At 36.1% G+C, this 25,916-nt stretch overlaps 1 protein-coding gene across 2 annotated transcripts in view; it reads right to left on the minus strand.

The window, feature by feature from the left end:
• The window catches only part of APLF (aprataxin and PNKP like factor), a 91,137-nt gene that overhangs the window by 33,887 nt on the left and 31,334 nt on the right, over positions 1-25,916 (minus strand). For both annotated transcript variants that reach the window (XM_046659995.1, XM_046659996.1), the window contains exons 3-6: positions 21,049-21,221; positions 11,988-12,135; positions 11,549-11,678; positions 2,651-2,835 (exon numbers count right to left, since the gene is read on the minus strand). In XM_046659995.1, coding sequence (XP_046515951.1) covers positions 2,651-2,835; positions 11,549-11,678; positions 11,988-12,135; positions 21,049-21,221 — 636 coding nt within the window. The remainder of the gene's footprint in view (positions 1-2,650; positions 2,836-11,548; positions 11,679-11,987; positions 12,136-21,048; positions 21,222-25,916) is intronic.

Genomic DNA, 25,916 nt, shown 5'->3' on the forward strand with positions numbered 1-25,916 from the left:
GGAGCCTAATCCCCTACCCCTGAATCTACGCTGATGTAGTAACTTGCTCTGACCAAAGAATGAAGCAGAAATGACAATGTACCAGGTCCAGTCGTAGGCCTTAAGAGACCAAGAAGCTTCTACTTTCATTCTCTTAAGATCCAGCTGTCAGGAAAAGACTGAGTCTAGACTCCTTAATGGTTAAGTGGAGAGAGGGAGGCCCACCCAGCCCCCCAGCCATTCCATCAATGCTTACTGAGGCTCGATTCATATGAATGAAGCTATCTTGGATGCTCCAGCCTCAGCTGAGCTCCCAGCTGAATGCAGCCCAGCTGACACCCAAAAGCTGTCATAAAATTGCCTAGCTGAATGCAGTCAACCCATAGAATTATTATAATAAGTCATTGTTGTGTTAAGCCACTAAGTATTGGAGTAGCTTGTTTCGCAGCAATAGACAGTTGATATGCTTTACAATACTACTTTGCTTAAGTTGTTTCAGTTAGGCTTCCTTCTGTCATTTACAACAGAATCCTAATTAGATTTTGTAAAGAACATACCATCCTTTACTTTAAAGTTAATAAATTCAAGCACCCTCACTTTCACTTCCAAATTGGGCATTACATAACTGGTAAGGAGTTGCAGATGGACGTAAGAGAGCTGATGAAAAACACAGGCTATTTCAGAGCAATTATCTTCATGATCAGAAGTTACTAGAGTCACAAAAACTTTGGAGGCAGTCTAATACGTACAGTAGAAAAATACATTGTACCCAAAATGAAAAGACCTGTGTTTGAGACCCGAGATCCCTAGCTGTGTGACCTTTGGCATCAGTTTCCTCTGAGGTATTAAATGATGTACATCATTAGCTCTCAACTTCGAATGCACATTAAAATTGAGAGAATTTACTCAAAATAATACTGATGCACAAGCCTCACAGACCAGCTGAATCAGAATCTTAGGAATAGGGCCCAGTAGGAAGAAGGTGATTTCTGCTCCTACTCTCCACTTCCTTTCTTAACTCTCCCCCAAAAGAATGGAATTGACTTTTTCCAAGTAAAATGACCACGTCTACTCTGCAGTCCTGGCCAAACCGTTTTCGTTCTTTGTAATTGGCAATCTCCTGCCATTAGACTAACCAGGTAGGCCCAGCCTCTTGTTTTCTCTCACTTTGAACTTCCCCTCTCACCTGCTCTGCTTGTAGACATCTCTTCAGGACTAGCTGCTCACCAGTGTCAAGACTGAAACTGGGTGGGGTTTGGAAAAGCCCCGCCTGGGGTCTTCAGTCTAAGTCTTCTCTGGCCCATCCTTACCAGAAAACCCTCATAAAGGGTTATGAAACGGCTATGAAGCCTTGAGCCCTGTTTCTCCTGTGCTATGAGAGGCGAATCTCCCTCAGAAACTCTAAGGGAAGGAAGGGCAATTGGCCAAGCCGAGCTCAGGCATTCCTGGGACCTGGCTGAACACTCCCTGATGTCATCAAAATCTCGCAAATACCTTGAATATCTTGGATCTCCTCTCTACAATCTATTAATTAAGAAGGTGTTTCTTAAAGTCTTACTTGTGATTATCAAACTTTATGGGTTAGGATAAACGTAGTAAAGCATGTATACTACAGATTTTCCTCTGAAAAAAATAATTTCTCTTCTTGGCCAAAAAAGGCAGCCATATTGATACATTCAGAAAACAGAGAAAAGTTTATATAAAACAAGTTTTATCTTATTAAGTTTTTATGGCCAATATATGTGTCAGAAAACACTTTCTTTTCATTTATTAAACTTGATTCTGTAAGTAAGCAAAGGAGTTGAGCCTACAGTGATCAAGTCCCCACTTCTCTAGCTGGAAGAAAGGATCCCGTGCGAAGCTGGTTCTTCTCTAATGGGAGAGGAGGTAGGAGTGAGGGAAGTACTATAAAAGGCCTGACCCTCTGGGATAGCTATTCGCAGTTCAATCACTCCAGCGCACACTATTCTAACACCAACTCTACTCCTTTCGCTCTCACTGAGACTAAAAAATGGGGGCCCACAGAGCTCAGCCATAGGTCTGCAAGGATCATGAAAACTTTCATCTAAAGCCACCCCTCTTTTGAGAGAAAGAATACGTGGCCTTTCTGCCCTGGGACCATCTCTATCATTTTTCTTCTCTCTTTTTAAATGCATCCAATAAACATGCCTCATCTTCTTTAAGTACCCAGTGTTAAAGAATGTTTAAGTCAGCCAAACCATTCTAGTGAGCCAGCAAAAACTGAAAGAGGTAAGAGGTTTATAAATACTGTAAGTTAGCCCAGAAGTAATCCTGCAACAGGCTATTAAGAACTACCCCATCAATTGTTATTCTCTTCACACTTCTCAAGAAAAAGGTGGTTACATGCAGTCTGAGAATGAAAAACCAGGTTTTCAGAATGAATGTACCAAATTATGACTAGAGTCAAGTGGTCTTCACTTTTTTCCAGTCTGAAAATTTCTGAATTAAAAGTTGTGTTTTCTACAATGCAAGTGCTTTATTAAATATCAGTTTCAGTAAGTCAAAAAAAATCTGGGTTAGTTTTTATCTTCATAAACACAATAATGAAAAGCAGTTTTGATTTTTCCTTGCTGTATACAGCATATAATTAATTCTTATCAAGAACACTTGGTGAAGAAAACAATCAAATAATGAATTTTTAAAAAATCACCTTGGATGAAATGACAGACTCTTCCTGATCAGCATTTTTGCACTTTTTTCCTGTGTCTTGCTCTGCTGATGTACTTTCTGAGCTTCCTGATGAAATTAATCGCTTTTTTCCTTGCTGTGTTATGTTAACTTGGGTTTTATCTTTGCAGATTCCTTCTTTTCCACTTCTCTGGGTTACAATATTATCTTAAACACACACACAAAGAAAAAGAACAAAATTATCTCTCATATCTTCAATTGTCAGTAATCCATACCAAAAAGAAAGAAAAAGGATAGAAGTGCTAGTAAAATTAAAGTCCCATTTATATTAACGCCAACTTGAAAACACTTATTTGCAAATCTCAAAAAATATTACGCAGCACAATGGCCAAGAGCTCCAGGCCTGGAGACAGCCAGGCCAAGACACCAACGTGGGCAGCCTCCATTCTTTAACTCTTCCACCTCACCTCTCTGAACTTGGTTTCATCATCTGGAAAAAGGTATGCATAATAACAACTCACGGAGTTATCAGGAGGAGTAAATGAAGTAAGATATATAAACTATCTAGTAGACTACCTGATATATCTTAGCTATCTTTTTGTTTTTTATTTCAGCCTTGAATTTTTCTAAAATAAAATCTGACATGTAGTACCCAATGATTTTACATATACTTATCAAGCCCCTAACATCCACAGTCAGAGATTCAATTTAAGTTATCTTAAATACAGATTGAGAACCCAAAATAACCCAAAAGGAAGAGTGATCTCTACAAACTTCACCAATGAAAAAAATGTCTCAGTAAAATGGACATTGTATCCCATATAATACTTACCGAAGGTTCAATATAGTTGGGAAACTTAAGTCAGTATCATAATTTGTTAACAAATTCATGAACTGTCTAATCAGAAAAGAAAATAGATTTACTAATTTTAAGAAGACAATCATCATGGTTAGTTGTCTGTCTCCTCTATACTCAAATGATAAATTCACGATATGCCTTGTTTACATGCCTTGTTCATTGGTCCCCCCTTGTGTCTCCAGTACCTAGAACTGTGCCTATCACAAAACTGGTGCTCAATAAATATGTTTGACTGAGTGAACTGTGAACATAAACAGAACTTATCCCAAGATTCCCTTAGGAGCTTAGATAAAGGTACGTAAGGCAATCAGTAATTCCTACTCTAAAGTTCTAAAGCAAGGGTTAGCAAAGTTTCCATAAAAAGCCAGAAAGTAAATATTTTAAGCTCTATGGGCCACATAGTATCTGTCACAACTACCCAGCTCTGCCTTTGTAGCATGAAGGCAGTCACAGACCATATATACACGGATAAGCATGGCTGTGTTCCAATAAAACTTCATTTACAAAAACAGGCAGTGAGCTGGATTTGGCTCATGGGCTGTAGTTTGCTCAGAGCTGTTCTAAAGGACATACCGGCGGCCTGAAATAACACCCCTTCACTAAGTTCAAGAAACAAATGCTAATACAATACTGTCCCTACTATTAAACAGGAAAATCTATTGAACCAACATAAAAATAATGTATTTATCAAAGGAAACTTATGAATACACTAATAACTAAACTTTGCCTAAATTATTTAAGTATTTGTTTTGAATCTAGATTAGGAAGCATTCTGTATCATTTTAGAAACTGTCAGAAACAGGACTAAACAGGACTGTATAGCTTGGTGAAGCAAATGACCAAAGGCTACAACAGTTATGAATTAGTCAGACGAAGCGAAATAATCAGCTATGGCATTGCTTACCACGAGAACTAAAACCCAAAACTGTAAATTCAACAAGACAGGCTTCTGCCAAATGGCAGTTTACCACATGCCGTGTCACACATGTACACTAATTCTAAAATTAAAATTATATATATTTAAAATATTCAATCCTTCAAAATTCCAAATTCTCTACTACAATATTCCTTCTTTGGACCAAAGCTAATTCCTTTTTGCAGAGGAAGAAGCCATTTTGAAATTGTTGTTAAAATGCTCTTCACAAAAAAGTATATAAAACAAATGTTAATTAGCTCATAACAATCTTTATACCTGGCATATCAAATAATTTTCTAAATTCAGGATAGGTACAGTTAAATGATAGAAATATAAAAGAAATTAACTATTAAAACAAACCAGTTTATTTTTAACTATTACTAATTGCATTTACTTATATGAGCTCTTACACTAATATTATAGGAATGATGGCTCAACTGTATGCATGCATATGTGTCATTAAAATTATATCCATCCAATTTTATCATCCAAAGGAACCACTCCTAACAGTTATATTAACAGTTTGATGCACATCCTTCTCAACTTTTTCCTAAGTTTAAGCAAATATATCTACAAATATGTATATGTAATCACACAAATGGTTAATAGTATAAATGTTATTATTTCTACGGGATAAACACCTAGAATTGGAATGTCTAGATCAAAGTGTGTTGTGTATTTAAAAATTTAAGAGAAACCAGCCAATAAGTTTAAAAGGCTACACCAACTTCTACTTTCACCAACAATATTCGATAATTCTTACACCACTGGATATTACAATTATTATACTAGATATTATTAATACTTAGATTTTGATGAGTTTAATGAACAAAAAAATGGTACCTGGTTGTTTCAATTTTCATTTTCCTATCTGACAGTAGTCATATATTTACTGGTTATTCGTATTTATTCTTCTGGGTATGTCATATACAATGCCCGAAATTTCTACTGAGTCCTACTTTCTTTTTTATTACTAAGTAGACAATTATTAAAAACCTTCCATCTACTTTATAAGTGTGACAAATACCTCCCAGTATATTGTTTGCCACTCTGTCATTTGCCTCTGACTTATAAGTCAGTCACGATAAGTCACTATAGTGTCTTTTGTATATTTTTTTCATTTTTAATCTAGATAGATCTGTCAATTGTCCATTATAGTTCTAGGCTTCCTGTCATTTTAAGAAAGCCTCCCAGAAGTAACAAAAATATTTTTCTCATATTTTCCTCAAATGCCTTAATAGTTTTAATTTTTACAGTAAGATTACTAATTCAATAGAAATTTATTTATGAATATGGTACGAATTAGTGCTCTAATGTTATTTTTTTCTAAACAGAAAGCTAATTTTCCCAACATCATTTTTTTTTTGAGGAAGACTGGCCCTGAGCTAACATCTGTGCCCATCTTCCTCTATTTTATATGTGGGATGCCTCCACAGCATGGCTTGATAAGCGGTGCATAGGTCTGCACCTGAGATCCGAACCGGTGAACCCTGGGCCGCCAAAGTGGAGCACATCAACTTAACCACTACACCACCAGGCCGGCCCCACAACATCATTTTTAATAATGCATTCTTTCCCCATCAGTTTGAACTAATATTTTTATGTATTTATTTATTTATTCATTTATTTAGTGAGGAAGATTTGCCCTAAGCTAACATCTGCACCGATCTTCCTCTATTTTGTATGTGGGATGCCTCCACTGCATGGCTTATGAGTGGAGTAGGTCCACACCCGGGATCTGAACCCATGAACCCGGGTTTTGGAAGCAGAGTGTGAGGAATTTTAACCTCTTGGCCACAGGGCTGGCCCCTGAACTAATTTTTATACATTAAATGTATGTTATTCTGATCTGTTTCTGGGTGTTTCATTCTTTTTTACTGGTCTAACTTACCTCTTCCCATGCTAGAACTATCAACTACTAAAAGTAGGCACCAGGCCAAGATTGTGATGTAGGAAAGTTCTACCAAGAAACAGATATTTCTGTTGTCTGTTCTTAAGCATATATTAAAAAACCTTCTAATTCATTTTATACAACACTGACATAGCTCTAACACTAAAATCTGATGTAGATGGCACACATGGAGAAAAATACTAAGCACAATTATGAATATATATACAAATGTCCTAAAATAAATATTAGAAAATCTAACAGAGCATAAAAATAATAAGCTATCATGATAAAACTAAACTCATTTCAGGAACACTAGCATGGTACATATTAGAAAATCTACCAACATCATTAATTATATTAACACATAAAAATACAGGACTATTTCTATGTCAAAAAATTTTTCAGGGGCCGGCACGTGGCCAAGTGGTTGAGTTCACACGCTCCGCTTCAGCAGCCTAGGGTTTTGCCGGTTTGGATGCTGGGTGTGGACACGGCATCACTCATCAAGCCATGTTGAGGCGGCATCCCACATGCCACAACTAGAAGTGATGAGGATTTTTAGGCTGCTTAATTTTAAAATGGCTTATGATGAGGATTTTTAGGCTGGTTAGTTTTAAAACTACAGATGAGATTCAGGCTCCAAGGAGTGGAATTTGTTTGTCCCTTTGTTGGGAAACATTTACATTTCTAAGGGAAACCTCTATCTGTGAAGATGCCTCCCTCTCTGTGCCAGGAAGAAGGGGGGATGGTCTTATCTCTAGAAGCTCTTAATCAATGCCAGAGGCAAGAACTTAAGTTGGTTACTGTCTGGCAACCTCATGTAACTGACCCCCACCCCCCCCACCCCCACACACACAAATCCTCCTTTGTCTTTAGCCGAGGATAAAATTAAAGCGGTGACTTCTGCCATTTACTCAATCCGGTTTGATTCTTATCTAAAAGTTGTGGGACCGCCAAATGGCCAGACCATACGGGCACTGATACCATTTTAACTTTTTTACATATTCTTTGTCTTGTAAAGAGATAACTCACATACCTATGCCTTAAATTTAGCCCTAACCCTCAACTCGGGGCAGCAGCAGGAGCTCTGACTGCCCGTGGGTCCTGTCCCCACGCACCAGCTCTGCCTGCCCATGGGTCCTGTCCCCATGCCAGCGGGGGCAGCAGCAGCGGCTCTGCCTGCCCATGGGCTCTGTCCCCATGCCAGCGGGGGCAGCAGAAGCGGCGGCAGCAGAAGCTCTGCCTGCCCATGGGTCCTGTCCCCATGCTATTCTATACTATTCTCTAAATAAAAGAGCACTACTGCCAGATCTTAAGAGTCTAAAGAAATCTTTCTTTCGACTCCTCGGCTCACCGACCCCGCATCAGAAGGACTCACAACTAAAAATATACAACTATGTATCGGGGGGGGGGGGCTTTGAGGAGAAAAAGGAAAAATTAAAAAAAATCTTTAAAAAAAAATTCTTTTTCAAAGAATTCAACAGTCATTCCTGAAAAAAATAAAACATCCTCAACATGATAAGAGTATCAGAATTGGATACCAATCATATTAAATGCTGAAATACTAATAGAATTCCCATTAAAATCAGTAACAAGACACAGATACCAATTTTATCCATTTTTACTGAAAATTTACAGGGCCTAGCTCATAAAATAAGACAAGAAAAAACTTTTAAAGCTGTAGATAGAAGTGCCAAAGTTATCATAATTCTGTAGATATGACTGTATAGCTAGAAAATCCAAGAGGCTAATAAGAATCTATTAATTAGATCATTTAGCAGCATTGTTGGAAATAAGGTAAATATATAGAATAGCTAGTGCTTTAAGTAAATTTTTAACTATCATCAAATTAAACAATGTCAGCTCAATATTTATTATCTGCACTGAGTTGTCACACAGAAAATATTCAGAGTACAAAATTAAATGTAAACCAAATGGTTTCGGGACTACTTCCTACTTCAATCTTTATCGTACGTGCCACTTTTCATGATTCCATGTGGGAGGGTCAGAAGATGGGGAAAGAAGAGTACTGCAGAGTACCGTGACACCAGTGAAAATATCAAAGCTCTTTCTTCAGTGTAGCAAGAGTGTCACACCTAGGAGTTATGACTTGTCCCGGGGCCTAGAGGATTTCGAGAACAGAGCTAAATGGAAGCCAAGAGAGGAGAGGCTCTGAGAGCCTTTGCCCAAATCCCAAATATATTGACTTCCCAATCACTAAGGGACATGGAGAAAATTTTAGCCCAGGCCTGAGAAACTCATGATAACATCCAAGGACTAGAACCTGGGGACCCAGAAAATAAAATAAACTAGAACATCACTGGTTGAAAAACAGAAAAGATAGCCTGATCACAGCAACTATTCACGTACGTGTCAGGATTAAACCAAGAGTGAAAGTGAGAAAAGATCCAGGAGAGAATGCAAGTGCATATTTAAAAAGAAAAAACAAAAGGAAAAAAACACCAAAAATAGAACATACCGAGGGTAAATTCCGGAGGCAATACAGTGATATGGATCAGAGCACGGGCTTTAGAGTCACACAGCGCTAGGTCTCAATTACAGCTCGGGCAGTCATTATGTGATCTTGAATAAGCCATTTAACATAATTAAAATTATTTGTCCTGTACCTAATGACACAGAAGCTTCCAAAATATCAAGATGGTTTCGGATAATCTAAATAAATATCAAAGAACACAGTACAGTACTAAAGCTGCAAAAGACATAAGAAAGTGTCTTCCATCTAAATGAACCTAAAATGCATCCTGGAAATTGATTTTTTAAAATCTCTAACATTAGTCTATTGACCTGGATGATTCATCACTTAAACAAACAAACAAAATAATAATAATAAAAAAACCTACACAGCAGAAAAAGTCTAATTATTTCAACCTTTAATAGCTGGATTCAAGTGCTGAACTGTCCTGTTCTATAATCCTAAATCTTTAAAGGAATTAAGTAACCTAACCCTCCTCTTACAAGTACTCTCTAAAAGTCTAAGTTTACAAGAAGAAATACCTGCATCCAAAGACTTTTCTCTCATTTTGAAGCTTTAGATTTTAAGTACACTGTGTACTATGTAATATGCCTGTCCAAACCAATGTCAAATTACTCTCCTTTGCATTTTCAAGGTGAAGTGCCCAAAAGGATGCTTCATATTTTATATGGTACATTTATCAAGTGGAAATTAATAGCTATTTATAATTTGAAGCAAAATATATTTTAGACTATTATAAGCAATGTCATAGTGGTAGCACAGAAGCAGTTACAGCACAAAACAAGACAGTCCTGAAAGCAAATGGCTTGTCTGCAGGGAGGCAGGTCACATTGGTCCAATTTTTGGTCAAGGAGCTATTCTTTCTATATCAGAGAAATAGTTCTACTGAGGGAAACTGCCTGCCTTCCTCCACTACCATCTCCAGATCCCCATTTCCTTCCTGCAAATGGAGGATTAGCACACTTAAGGAGAAAAGCTACTGATAAAATACACTACACATGTATTGATGGGCTGGAGGGGACTGAAAACCACTGTGCTGGAATAAAACTCTTACTGGGAAATCTTAGGTTTAGATGCAAAAATTCTCCAGATCAAATCACATCTACCTCAACATACAATATATAAGGCAGTTTTCTCACACGATCATTCTGATCCTACTATAATCCAAATTAGCATTAAATAAGGACTATTCTATACATAACATATTTGACCAAAAACTTCAGAAGATATCTGTGACCACTATGCTAAATATTAGAAACAGTAAGAGTAGTAATATTCAACTAAAATATATATTCAATTGTGCCGTAAATCTATAAAAGACAGTATTCAGCGCAAAATGGCAGAGTAGCTTCATTGAACTAATCATCTTAAACAAAACAATTATAAATTTGACAAAATATTAAAAAACAACTATTTGGGGGGCTGGCCCCATGGCCGAGTGGTTAAGTTCGCGTGCTCCGCTGCAGGCGGCCCAGTGTTTCGTTGGTTCGAATCCTGGGCGCGGACATGGCACTGCTCGTCAGACCACGCTGAGGCAGCGTCCCACATGCCACAACTAGAAGAACCCACAACGAAGAATACACAACTATGTACCGGGGGGCTTTGGGGAGAAAAAGGAAAAAATAAAATCTAAAAAAAAAAAAAAAAAAAACAACAACTATTTGAAGGCACTGGAGAGTGACCAAAACTGGATACCTCTGACCTTGAAAAATCATCTCCAACCTGTGAGGTTTGTGAATTTGTAGTTTTTTTCGGAGGGCATCCCCCAGTTCACAGGCGGCAGAAAGCTGCAGCCTTACCAGCTTAACTGGCCCGAGGACCGAGTCTGAGCCTTGTGGAACAGGATAAAATCCTGGAAGGAAGAAAGCCACAGAGAGCCACGAACCAAAATCTACATAAAATCAACCCCAATCTTTGGCTGACTACTAAACTACATGTGCATGGGGGAAATCCCTGGAACCCAGAGACAAAGCAGCAGCTGGAAGCTGAGAGAACTAGGCAGACACTGCAGCTGCTGCCCATGACAAAACAGAATTTAGGGCCTGCATTAACGGCCTATTAGAAGGAAACTGACTTTTAGGCCAAATTAATTGCCTATTAGAACAAAAATATTTATTCAGAGGAACATAATATCAAAAGTCTCTAGAATACATCATTTATAACATCCAATATCCAATAGAAAGTCACCAAGAGAATAAACAGGAAAATGTGACCCACAGAAAAGAAAAGAAGCAGTCAAAAGAAACTAAACCTGACATGACTGAAAAGTTGCAAAGAAAATGCTGACTAAGTAAGACAATGCAGAAAACATTTTAGCAATCTTGTATCAAGGAGAACATCCAACAAATGACATAAATCACTGTGATGTCTGCCACGTCAGGGAGCTGTGCTAGGACAGAGGTCACCTCTTCTTTGAATCTGTCAGCCTATAACATTGTGTGCCTGACACTTTCTTATTTAATTAATTAGTTTAGAAAGCTCTTACTGCGCTGGCCTTTTATGTTAGACATGACACCAACAGGTTTGTTTGCAAATCTATATTAAGATGATAAGTCTGGCACATAAGATAAATAGCACTTTTTAAATCAAAGTAATTAGCAGGATGGTGTTTGATAAGTGGCTTGTTTTAAATTCAATTTCATGTACATATCTAAAAAAAATGTTAAGCTAAGTTATCCACTTTTACAACTACTACTCCATCTCCATTTGTTCAGGAAAACTTTCAAATTCTGCTTAAGGTTTTCTTGAAACAAAACCTACCTCCAGTGAGGACTGGTGCTGAAAGGTTTTGATCTCTTAGATCTGTTAACATCCATGCGGGAAGGATTCTTTTCCTCTGGGCAGGGTTTGACTGCTGCTTACTGACGTCTCTGCATTCACCTGGGAAAGACTAAAAAGGCACCTATATATTAATTACTAAAAATAACCATATGTCCTTAATGAAATCGTAAGATCATTTACTTTGCAGACAACTATCATTAAAAAATCCATCTGCAACTGTGGACTAAGTTAGTCATATTTCTCAAGGAATGAAATTCATTCTATTAGTTGAAGTAGTGGACTAGTGTGATATTCTCTAGAGCTTCACTTAAAAACAGCAAGACTAGTAATATTGTCATGATATGTCTAATTTCAGTTGTCTTTTCTCTCCTCGAAATAAGGAAGATGCTTTAAATGGATGCGATCCTAAGTTTCTCACCACACTCTTCGCAGTAGCAGTCTGGGTCTTAGCTACTTCTGTGCTTCTTTCCAGCTGTGGGGCACCAGCTGTCTCATCAGGCAAATTAATTGAGGAAGATTTTGGTGTTTCATTCAATACATTATCTTCATCAAGCATTTGACTGTTTCTATAAAATAAAATAAAAATTCATTTATCATTTAAATTTAAAACACTTCCATTGCCTACCATGTCATGATAAATGAGATTCTCTCAAGTACATATAACTAATGAGTTATGCTCCTTTTCTCAGACTTAGCAGGACCAAAAAGCAGATTACAGTAGACTAGAATACATATACTAGACTATGTTCTTTATCTTCTGCCCACTGTATCACCATAAAATACATTAATCTTTCCAAACCATGGGCCTAGAAACCACAGCTATTTATGAGACGGGCGAAAGCCATCTCTCTCAAGTAAGAGCTATTTACTTATTCGGTATTTGTCCAGATAGTCCATAAAAGATCACCACTGAGCATCCAAAGAGAAACTGCAAACTGCAAGAACATCAGCTAAGCTACTTAAGCTTTCGAAGAAAAAAATAAATAAAATCGTGATGTCAAGTTCACACATAGCTGCTACTGGAGTTCTGGCCAGTACGTCCACTTGTGAAATCTCCCCAAATTTGTAGTTCCACTGGAAGCTAAATGTTCAGACACAGGAGCATCTGTGGTCAAAGTGGAACATACTAGCAGAACCAACTACCTCCCACTTGCTGCAGAGTGCAGTAAGGTCATCCAAAGTTGATGGTTCATTTTTCCTTATATGTGCAGAGAGATGATCCACCGAATTTATCTTTTGGAAAATTTGAAAATGCAGATGGAAATACTACTCAGAAATAAAAAGGAATCAACTAGTACTGATATATACAACAACATGAATGAATCTCAAAGGCATTTTGCTAAGTGAAAGAAGCCAGATACAAAAGGCTATATGTCATATGACTCCATTTATATGACATTCTGAAGAGGTAAAGCTACAGTGACAGAAATCAGATCAGTGGTTGCCAGGGGCTGGGGGTGGAGGGAGGGGACTGACTACAAAGAGGGATGAGGGCATTATTTGGAGAAAGGGAAATGCTCTAAATCTCACTGTGGTAGAACTTACACAACTACATACACTTGTCAAAGTGCGTTGAATTGTACACTTTAAAGGGTTGAATTTTACTGTATGTAAATTGTTCCTTAGTAAAAGTAAATTTTAAAATATCAAAGATATAAGACTTTAGAAGTGTGTCTAGCTGAGAGGACAGTAATTAATGGCCTGTTTTAATAGGAATAACCTCCTTCAAAGGTAGACTTGAATTCCAATGGCAGGAAAAAGCCAAAAGAGAACAACCTACTTAGACTAAATTATTGTGTAAGACCACAGTTCTTGTTTATTCAGTAAATATTTTTAAAATACCTACTGTGTGTCAGGTACTGTGCCAGGCACCGGAGACAAAAACTTGAAAATGTATGAATGTCCTATCTATGAAATCTCACTTTCACCCCAATATTCAATTCCATTTTACTCATAGGATACAGGCATACTTCCAAATTATGATTTTTCCTCAAATTTTCTTAATATTTAATTAGAAAAATATTAAGAAATATTCAAGAGTAATGTAATGGCTTTTCCTAATTTACAGTATTAGATTTTATAGTATTAGCAATTAAGTAACATTGTCTGTTCCATTTCTAGTTTATTTTCTATTGTGGCATAAATTCAAGACTAACACACACAGCCTATGGCCCACAGGGAATTTTTTGTTAATATTTACCAAGAATAAACATAACAACAAAAAAAGTCCAATCCCAGAACAAAATTCTAATTAACATTTAGTTTTAAAGAAGTCAAAATACAAATTATTCTCACATCTTTATGTAAATATCAAACACTGTCACCGTGATGCAGACGTATTTTTTTAATCTGCAAATACTTCTAAGAGTAATTAACTACCACAGGAGTTATAATTCAGTGTTACCAGAATTTGTTAAATAAAAAAATAAAAACTTGGAAATTTACCTAAATACAGAATAATAAAGGTAACCGAGCTATCCTTTTTAAATAATAGCTTTATTGAGATATAATTCACATAACTATAGAATTCATCCTTTTCAAGTACACAATTGAGTGGGTCTTAATATATTTACAAAGTTGTGCAACCATCACCAATACCTAATTTTAGAACATATTCATCACCTCAAAAAGAAATCCTGTATGCACTGGCAGTCACTTCCCATTCCCTTTTCTTCCAGGCCCTGGCAACCACTAATCTCCCTTCTGTCTCTATGGATTTACATTTTCTGCACATTTCATGTAAATGAAACCAAACAAGCTTTTATGCAGACAGATGTTTTCAGTTCTTATATTCCAAGCAGTGGAACTGCTGACCCGCATGTAATTCTATGTTTGAGATTTTGAGGAACTGTCAGAGTATGTTCCAAAGAGGCTATACCATTTTACAACCCCACCAGAAATGTGTAAGTGTTCCAATTTATCCACATCGTTATCAATACTTGTTCTTATCTGCCTTTTTGATTATAACCATCCTACTGGATGAGAAGTGGTATCTTATGTGGTTTTCATTTGCATTTCCCTAATGACTAATTAAGTTGATTATCTTTCATGTGCTTATTGGCTATTTGGATATGTTTTTTAGAGAAATGTCTACTTAAATCCTTGCATTTTTTAATTGAGTTCTTTGTCTTTTTATTGCTGAATTGAAAGGATTCTTTATATATTCTGGATGTAAGTTCCTGATAAGACATACGATTTGCAGATATTTTCTCTCATTCTCTGTGTTGTCTTTTCACTTTCTTGATGGTGTTCTTAGAAGCAAAGAAGTTTTTAATTGTGATAAAGTCCCATTTATCTACTTTTTCTCTGTTTGCTTATGATTTTGATGTTTTATCTAAGAAACCATTTCCTTATCCAAGGTCACAGAGATTTACACCTGTGCTTTTTCCTAAGCATTTCATAGTTTTGGGGGGGGGTGTTTTTGCTTTTTGGGTTTTTTTGCTGAGGAATATTAGCCCTGAGCTAACATCTGTGCCAATCTTCCTCCATTTTATATGTGGGTCACCACCACAGCATGGCTGACAGGTGGTATAGGTCCACTCCTGGGATATGAACCTGTGAAGCTGGGCCACCAAAGCAGAGTGCGCTGAACTTAACCACTATGCCACAGGGCCGGCCCCATTAAGTCTATTTTTTCTATGGTGTGAGGTAGGAGTCTAACTACATTCTTTTGCACATGGATATCCAGTTGTCCCAGCACCATCTATCGAAAAGACTATTCTTTCTTCATTTAATTATCTTGGTACTCCTATCAAAAATCAATTGGCCATAACGCAAGGGCCCTCAGTTTCTGGACCCTCAATTCCATTCCACTGATCTACATGTCTTTCTTTATGTTAGTACTACACTGTCTTCATTACTGTAGCTTTAGAGCAGGTTTTAAAATTCGGAAGTATGAATCTCCAACTCCTTTGTTCTTTTTAAAGACTTTTTGGAATTAAGTTAATTCTTAAATCTTCAAAATATACTCCAAATAAATTTAAATATAAGCTATATATTTTGGATCTTTAACATAAAAAATGCTATAATATGAATGAGCTGGATCTAGAAAAAGTTTAAAAAATAACTACAAATGAATTATAAACATGCACATTGTCATAGTATAATGGCATTTTCATCAACATTTTATTGTTTTGTTCCAAATCAAAAAGTGATTAAAATTAGCTATTTATATGGAATCTAATTATTAAGAACCTTAACAATTTGAAAAAAAAATTTGGTATGACAAAAGATTTACTTTACTTTCCTCAACCGTGTCTTAAAGAAGACAATTTCCCTAGAGAGACAATGTTGTACTTCCTCATCAGCAACGAAATTCAGGTACAAAAACAAACTGTTATACAACATTTCATTCACGTATTCAAGAAACCAACACTTGCTAAGTACTCACTATTGGGAAGGCAATAAGGATGCAAAATTAATGTTGGTGCTTCTGATGAAATATGCCATAATTTAATTAACTAAAATATAAAACCAAGTGTCGTTTTTTTTCAATTTGGTTTTCTTTTACTTTGACTTCTCAAAAAAGTACGTGTTTTTGGTACTTCTAGTAGAATAATTCCATAGAAACATATTTGGAAAAGAGTGAAAAATGAACCAACTAGCACCGATGTGTGTAGACCTGTACACTCCCATGGAGTCGGTTACGAATGAGATTTATTTTACAGAATCTAAATGCTATACAAAAAGCACGCTGACAGGAGTAAAATGAAAACCTAAATAAATGACAAGCTTTTTTTACTGCTGCTTTGTTGCTCAAATCCCTTTCTTAAATTCACAACTAGTTGGAAGAAAAAATTTATAATGGCATCAAGATCCGGACAACTGCCACAAAACACACAAGTTTTCTTTTGTGTTCTTTTTTAAATTTTAAAATATTTCAACATGTAGCAATGTATAGAGAATATAACATATGTATTCTATCTACTTATCTATGAAAATAAATACTTGTGTATCCACCACCCAAACAGAAACATTTTGTCAAACTTGCTCCAGATGAATTACAAACACAACCAAAGTGCCCTCTGTGCCCAGCCTGTCTTGTTCCTCTCCCTCCCACTCCTTCTTCAAAGGAAAACACTAGCCTGATTTTGATGTCTATTATTCACATGCATATCTTTATCCTTTCACAATAGGATGTGTGCATCTACTCTTTGTGTGTGTTTGTATATATATATGTGAATATTGTACATACACAAAAAAGATATATTATGCATATATGTTACATAACTACATAATATATATGTTATTCATGAAGTAATCCATAATATACATATACATTACATATGTATGTCCATATACAAATAGTGTGTGCTTTATATATCTGTTACTTTTCTGTTTGTTTTTTTTCTCAACATTATAGTGTCGAGATTTATCCAAGTTTTAACCTGTAGTTCTCTCTAGTACATTCACTTTTACTCCATTATAGAACTACACCAAACTTACTTAGCCATTCTCCAAGTGTGTTCACTTCTAGAATGATTGCTATCGTAAGTTTTCTTGTACAACAGGGGTAGTCAGTAAGAGCTCTGGAACTAGGTAGCTTGGTTTGAATCCTAGCTCTGCCATGTATTAGCTGTGTGACTTTGAGCAAGTCTCAAACCTTCTGTGTCTCAGTTTCTTAATCTGTAACATAGGGATATTAACAGTATCTATCCTTTATAAAGATTGTTATGAAGATTAAAAAGTTTATACATATAAATCTTGTACACAATGTTGTTATGTGTTAGTGCAAAATGGAGCTAGTTCTAAAATATATGAAAATCCCATTGGTATCAAGAAATGTCTGAAATATATTTCAATACTTCCACAGTCTAAGATATGGTCCACTTCCCCTTGCTAAAGGATGGTAGCCTCTCCTTGTCTGGAGACTAGGCAGCTGCGTCCTATGGGTAGACACCTCTCTGATGATACTTGCCTTCCTTAAGACCTGCCCCCACTTCCCCTCATGGCTTCTATTCCAACAACCAGCGTCAACACATCATTACCTGACTAGAAAAGTACCATCCCTGCTTCAACAGGAAAGCAAATATTCACTAAAGAGCTACAGAACCTGGCTAACATGTCCTGATAGAAACCAGAAGAGTATGCCCAAGAATGGAACTTGAAGATGCCAGACGAGGGGATGCAGAATATAAGGCTAGATAAAGAACACTCTCCTGCAACCTAGGATTTAAGGTGCTGGAAGGACACCTAAAGCCAATCCTAATAAACACCTGAGATGGCTTGTTCATGCTTGGAAAAAATATGGCTTTTAGTAAATATGGTAGAAATAGCAGAGAGCCTTGGTAGAGTATTGAAAAAGGGGTCAATAGACTCAAAGAAGTAGGCATGCTAAAATGGATTTATTACATAAGACTAGAGAATCCACCAGTTGACTATGTTCCCCAGAAGGGTCCAGAACAATAGGCAATAAGGTATGCAATAATGAGGCTGTGTTTGGGAGTTCAATGGCAGCTGCCTCTAGAAGTCAGTGTTGGTGGTAGGAGAGGCTGCCAAGGAACAGGGCTCCTTAGAATCAATGGAAATGACAGGATTCTAGAATTGTACAGACCAGGTGGCTACCTTTTAACCATCAGAGGCTAAGTGGATGTTATTTGCATAACAGACAGCAAAGTTGGAGTGGCACTGATCTGTAAGCTTCTGTAACAACGTTTGTCTGTCTAGCTGGAGACTACATTTCCAGCCTTCATTGCAATTCAGCGTAGCCATATGTCTAATCTTTTTCAGCGGGATATAAATGGAAGTGATATGTACAAGACAGTTATCCTGGATTCTCTTCCTCATTTCCTTCCCACCAACTGGAAATACCAATGATGAAGCTAACTTGCAAGCTAAACATGAGGATGGCAGAGATATTCCATTAGCTGGAGCACTTGGATTACTTTACGAAGGAGAACACACCTACAACTCTGGACTATTATGACAGAGAGATAAATTCTGTCTTGTTCAAGCCCTGCATTTTGGGGTTGTTTTGTTAAGCAACTTAGCTTTTACTCTAATACAGGCATCAGCAAACTAAAATGCTTAAGTCCAAGTCCAACCTGCTGCCTGTGTTCGTAAATAAAGCGTTACTGACACACGGCCATGTGCATCTGCTTACATACTCTCCACAGTTGCTTTTGCACTACAAGAGTAGATCTGAGTTATTATGACATAGATTCTATGGCCTACAAAGCCTAAAATAATTGCAATCTGGTCCTATACAGAGAAAGGCTTTCAACATATGTTCTAATACACAGCACCTTTTGAGAAAGTACTCAGTATTTTAGGTTTCATTTTTATTTTGTATGCTCAAATGTTAAATGTTTAGCCAATGAAACCAAAGACATCCCAAATAAATCTAAAACTGCCAAAATGCTTAAAAGAGTGAGCTATATGCTTTGAATTACAAATGGAATGATGCAAATGTGATAAATATCTTCAATTAAAAATAGCTATTATACTTAGACTGATCTTTAGGAAAATGGTTTCAGGCTGCTGATCTTTCAACTATTGTTACTTCATGAGCAATAAGGATCAAAGTAAAAAAAAAAAAACCAGAAAATGATTACTGCAAATCAGAAATTCAATGTATTATCACGGGAATATCTGAAAACTCCAAATTATAAACTGAAAAAGAGCTGAAAGTAAAATTAACACCCTAAAGGAAACTTTGCACTAGTAAGTCAAAAACAGAACATTTAATTTTTTAATATAAAATACAATTAATTCGGTTACCCTAAACTAGCATTCAATTACTGAAAAAGATATATAAAATATTTATTACCTTTTTCAACACATTTAGCTTGAGAGCAACAATGCACCATAATACTACTCATAATAAAGAGCCTGAAAAAGTACAGTGCTGTTGAAGTGGGTTGTTTTTTCACTTTTATCAATACTAAAAAAATTCATAATTCACTAATCCCACAATTTGATTTATTTAAGATACAATGTTAGTCTTTCACACTAAAGGGATAAGCTAATTTGAATGGATACAAATAAAATTAAAGTTGACATATAATACTTTAAATAAGTTATCAGGCAATGACAATACTTTGTTTTATAGAAATGTACAACATTTCCCTGATTTTTGACAAAAAGCATATAATTCTGCTATGGAAATTTATTATAACAAAAAAATTGGTTCTTTATATTTCTTTTTTTTTTTGAGGAAGATTAGCCCTGAGCTAACTACTGCCAATCCCTCTCTTTTCACTGAGGAAGACTGGCCCTGAGCTAACATCCATGCCCATCTTCCTCTATTTTATACATGGGATGCCTACCACAGCATGGCATGCCAAGTGGTGCCATGTCCACACCCAGAATCTGAACCAGGGATCCCCGGGCCGCCAAAAGCAGAATGTGTGCATTTAACTGCTGCGCCACCGGGCCGGCCCCTCATTATTCTTTTAAGGTATGTAAGATCAGTAGTGATATCTCCCCTTCCATTTCTGCTACTGATAATTTGTGTTTTTTCTTTTTTTCTTGGTAAGCCTTAGTAAGTTTATCAATTTTATTAATCTTTTCAAAGAACCAACTTTTGGCTTTGATGATTTTCTTTGTTGTCTATTTTCTATTTCACTGATTTCTAGTCTTAGTCTTCTTATTTCCTTTTCCTGTCTGCTTTGGGATTATTTGCTCCTGTCTATCTTCCTAAAGTAGAAGCATAGATCATTGGTTTTATAGCTTTCTTCTTTTCTAAATATAGGCATTTAATATAAATTTCCCTCTAAGACTGCTTTAGCTTCAGCTCACAAATTTTTATCTTGTGTTTTCAGTATTATTCTGTTCAAAATGGTTTTTAATTTCCCTTATGATTTCTCTTTGAGCTATAGGTTATTTGGAAACGTGTTGTTTAATTTCAAAATATTTAGAGATTTTTGTACATATTTGTTATCGATTTTTAATTTAATACTATTGCAATCAGAGAACATACTCTGTATAATTTTGTCCATCTAGTTATATACATCCAGCTTATGTATTCTATAATTTAAAAAACTGAAACAAAGGCATATAATCTGCTAATGACTGCTTCAACAAAACTAGTGGAATAATTTTAACTTTACACCAGACGTTTATTGTAATACGTCGCTTCCTCAGTTTCCCTATGGTATATTTTCTGTTATTTTTATAAGAATGAGGAGTTATACAAGTTTAGTCTAAGCCAGAGCTTAAGACTTTAATAAAATTTTAAAAGCTAAGAAAAAAGATTAAGAAAACGTAGTTGGTTTCAAATTAATCATCCTGGTTACTGTTGGATGGAAAATACATTCTGAACACAACGGTAAAAGACACCACATATGGGAGCAATCACTATTAAGACATAAGTTTCCAAAGTCAAATGTTTTCCAGAAACACACATACACACATCATGTAACTCCTATTTCACCCATGCAGTTTCATCGTACAATGGTTTCTACTGAAGCATTTGTGAATGGCTGAGAGATTAGGTTACAAATACCATTACTTAATCTCATTTCATCAGGCAATCTTACCTTAAAGTACACTTCATTTCCATTTCAGAGTGTGTAGAGAAAACACGGAAAATATATTTGTCGACTAACAACGAAAAACTATCTCCAGGATTCAACTGGTGCCACAGATTTATCTCTAATGGTAAGAACTGGCTCTTCTCAGTAGACAGACAAAAACATGGATTTGTGTGTATCTAGCAAGTAAAAAATACAATGAGGTTATAACCCAAAATTACAACAAAAATATAACTAAGAAGAACTGATCCAAAATTTTAGTATTAAAACAATTTAAATATAAACTTAGACTTAAAAGTCTAACAAATCTGGCATGTATAAGTACCCTAATTATTATCTATACAGAAAAAAGGAAAAAAAGATACAATATGCCTCCCATTTCTCTAGGAATCAAAGAAAAAAGCAAAGTTATCAATTAACTGGTTAAAAGATACTTTCTTATTATGCTTAAGAGAGACAACCGGACATTGGAAAGAGAAACAGGAAAAATAACTCTAAGAAGAGAACTGAGTCCTCCAATTTTGATATCCAAAATTCACTAATCTCCTGGAAATGGCTAGCTTCTTTTCCACTTATTTTCCCCTAAAAATTTCTTACTGTGATTAAAAACTGAGAACCTCTGGGGAGGGAAATTTTCATCAAATCTCTCAAGCAAAGCTTTTTGTTTGTTGTTTGCTGTCACAGAGGGATCTTCTTATTTCGTGTGGATGAAACTCCCGTTATGAAGGTCTTCATCCATATTCAAATTGCAAGTAGTAAATATATCTCAACGTAGAAACTATTACAGTATCCACCACTTTGAATTACGTTTGCCACTGTTTTCCCCCATGTTAGCAAAGATAATGAGAGTTGCCTCCATACTAAGACTTATTGAAAGGCACCTTAAAAAGTCTAACTACAACCCAGCTGAAATTGGCCATTTCTAAAAGTCAAATAGCCTTTTTATTATCACTATCATCGGGTTTTTAAAACAAATAAACTTTAGAGTACAACAAAGCAATCTATGTAATGCAGATCTTTGGTTTTTGTTTTGTTTTGGGTTGGTTTTGGTTTTGGTGAGGAAGATTGGCCCTGAGCTAACATCTGTTGCCAATCTTCCTCTCTTTTTTTTGCTTGGGGAAGACTGTCACCTGCAGAGCTAACATCCACACCAATTGTTCTCTATTTTGTATGTGGGATGCTGCCACAGCATGGCTTGATGAGCGGAGTATGCAGGTCTGTGCCCGGGATCCAAACCTCTGAACCAGCGAATCCTGGGCCACCCAAAGCAGAGCGCATGAACTTAACCACAACACCACCGAGCCAGCCCCTGGTTTTTTAACAGAATCTTATATAGAGCAACTCCCTATATACCTATATAGATATATATATATACCTATATACCACCATCCATCTATCTACTTCATCAGTTTAAATGAGACCTTTCTGGAGACATCAACAACCTCTCCAGTACAGCAAGTTAATTACCACTCTGGGATTGGACATACACTGAAAATTCCCAGTTTTTCTATTTATACTTCATTAAAGTATCTTGAGATACAACTATATTTTCATACATCAAAATCTTTTCTGATCCCAACCATTTAAAATAACTGTTGGTGTTAAGATATGTTTTACTCACCTTGAGTTTTAACAGACTAGAATTCAGTATAAATTCAGTATGTAAAAACTTCTGTTCTTACTGTAAAAAATATTCATTATGGAAAAATTAAGGAAGTTTACAAAAGGCCTATTTTTAATGTGGGTGTTTTGAAATTCTAGCAATGTGTCAGCTCTTTCCATTTTTTCTTTTTACCCCTCAACAATTTCTTTTCATTGGGAAACCTGGTTAAAATTTTTATTAAATAATTACTTTCATTTTTTAAAATCTTAAGCTTTTATAGATATAAACTAACTAAAATATAAACAAGTCTAGAATGTTTTATAGAACATGAAGCAAATCATGTTATTAATTTTGGTAGGCTACTTTAGACTATAATTTATTTTTCTTCTTTTTTAAAAAAAAAGCCTACTTGTGCAGAAAATGTATAGGGTATTTCAGGGCAATATATTCTGATTTACTTTCTATTATATATTAAAACACATCAAAATAGCCACAAACATCTGTTGAACATCTACAACATTCTCCCACTCCATCCAAATGTCAAGTCCCACATCATTTACCTCTGAAGTGTTTCTTGAATCCATTTCTCTTTACCATTTGCAGTCACTGCCCTAGTTGAGGCGCTTACCCACTGCTTGCACTTCCTGCTTGTGCTAACATCATATCAAGTCTCCCTGTTTTCATTCACCTCACTGCTTCCCAAGTCATTCTTTCACATTTCCCTGTGTACAGTCTCTGACGGTCCCCCAATATACACAAAGCACTGCAGTGAAGGCTCTTCATAAACCGACAGTGGTTTCCAACGCCATCTCCCACCTCCATACTCCAAAACCTTCACCCTATACACACAATCTTTGATCCAACCATGAATGTCTACTCAAAATGCTCTTTCATTTACTAGAGCCTGAGATGCCTTACCCCACCCCACCCTTCTGCTTGACCTGTTTGAATCAGTCCCTACACAGCTCTAATAGTCTATGATTAAAATGACTACAGAAGTCTTTAATGGCAGGAAGAATCATAGATGTTTCAATTGTCAGTCATTAGTGAATAATCTCAGGAACGGTTCCAAAGAGTTTACTACAAGAAGTGAGGCTTAAAATCTAATGTGTTTACTAAAAATGCTACCCACTGAGTCACTTAAATAAACTCATCCCTAAAATCATTTGAATTCCATTCTCTATGTGATATGAGGGTTGCATGATTTTTAAACATTTGAATATAATCTATACAACTAGGTAAACTAAATTTTTAAACATTACCCACTTTCATCTTCTAGGAAGCTTGTGGTAAAAGAAAAAAAAAAGCAGCTGAGCACGAGCTTACTCGCTTTCATAATCCCAAGAAAAACACATAAGTAACTTTACCTGTCACTTCACATGACTTCATTTGATCAAATACCATACATGATAATTTTAAACTAACCACAGAACTAAGGGATTTGGGGAAAGGATCCTAGAAACTATTTAGCTCAACCGGGAAAGAAAATAACTACATTTTAGAAGCTGAAGTTTCCCAACAGTACTTTTCGCCAAGGATGGGTGGGAGAGACTGATACAGAACAGGGAGCATTAAAACAAAAGCTGCCAGGAAAATAAGCATCGTTACTTACGTGCCCAAATTTACAACAACAACAAAAAGACAACTTTGAAAGCTAGAATGAATAAAATCTACCTGGTTCTGGCAATTTAGTTTCATGAGGATCTGGCCATAAGTCCTTCCTAGGTGTATCTGCAATTGAAAATATTGTATTTCCTTTAAATCTGTGTTAGGGCCAGGCCTGTGGCGCAGCAGTTAAGTTCGCACGTTCCGCTTCTCGGCAGCCTGGGTTCGCTGGTTCGGATCCCAGGTGCAGACATGGCACTGCTTGGCAAAAAGCCATGCTGTGGTAGGCGTCCCATGTATAAAGTGGAGGAAGATGGGCACGGATGTTAGCTCAGGGCCAGGCTTCCTCAGCAAAAAGAGGAGGACTGGCAGTAGTCAGCTCAGGGCTAATCTTCCTCAAAAAAATATATATAAATAAAAAATAAATAAATCTGTGTTAAAAGAAAGCAGTAAAATAAAATTTGAAGATAAAAAGTAGAAGTAGAAATTAAAAACAGAGACTCAACAAATTTGGGTAGGCAATTATTGTATTGGTCAGAGTCATTTTACAAACTATATACAAGACTGCATAAGAACGGGAATGCAGCGCAACACCATGTTTATGCAACACCATACTCCTAAAAAGAGTTGTGAATATCTGATTTTTTAAAACAAGCTATAATTTGAATTAATGTTTAGAAAGCTTTCATTATGCTATCAGCCACCCCTAATTTATCTCTCAAAGTGGCTCTCTGGCTCATGGCTAGAGTTTTTGAGTGCAATAAGGCAGGACAAACTACCAGGTTCTGAGCTGATGCACAGTGCCAGCCTTGGAAATCGTTTCCTGCTACCCCTCAGCCTTTTAAGCAAAGCGTCCCCTTCCTTGAATAAGCCATGATCACCACAGTCAGGAACACTGGGTAGCGGGAAGGACAAAAGTAAAGACAGGAATACACATGGCTTCTGCCTGAACCTTGAATATTCTTTAAATGAGGTTTGCTTCTTATAGGCTAAGATAAGACCATGTTCTTATTCATAACTATTTTAAAGACTCAGATGAATCTTAAACAACATTAAATAACAACACAGTCCTAAATTTACAAAGGCTAAGATGTTCAAATATGAAGGCACAAAATTCTAAAAGTTTCCACTTTTCTAAGGTAAAATTCTTAAAAAAGGAAACTAATTACATTTCTTTAAAAAGGCATTACAAACCCAAAGTCAAAGAAACATTCAGTTTGAGTAATTTTTTCCTCAGCTGAAAGCACTTATTTAAATTTTAGGTGGTGAAATATTAGGCATCTAGCAAAATCAGCCACAAACAAAGTGGACCGATGTGTGTGATCCATGATCATCTTTTTCTTTGTCTAAAACTGCTCATACCAGGGATCCCAGGACTAAGAGCAGAAATGACATTCCAAGATATCTAATGTTTGATCCTTTAACTTAAAACCTAAATAAATGTTACTGATTGAAGAAGTTTTTAAAAATTGATGTCAAACTATATACATTCCAACTAAAAAGCCACACATACATGAAGTCCAAAAGGTAGTTTTCTAAAAGCTACAAAGTAGACAAAAATCTAGAAATATTAATAAACAGAAAGGGAGAAGAAACACACACACACAAAAATTTGGAATTAAAACAATGACGTAAGTACACATAAAATAAAACTTTTGAAAAGTAG

The sequence above is a fragment of the Equus quagga genome, chromosome 5 (assembly GCF_021613505.1).
Source record: "Equus quagga isolate Etosha38 chromosome 5, UCLA_HA_Equagga_1.0, whole genome shotgun sequence".
NCBI lineage: Eukaryota > Metazoa > Chordata > Mammalia > Perissodactyla > Equidae > Equus > Equus quagga.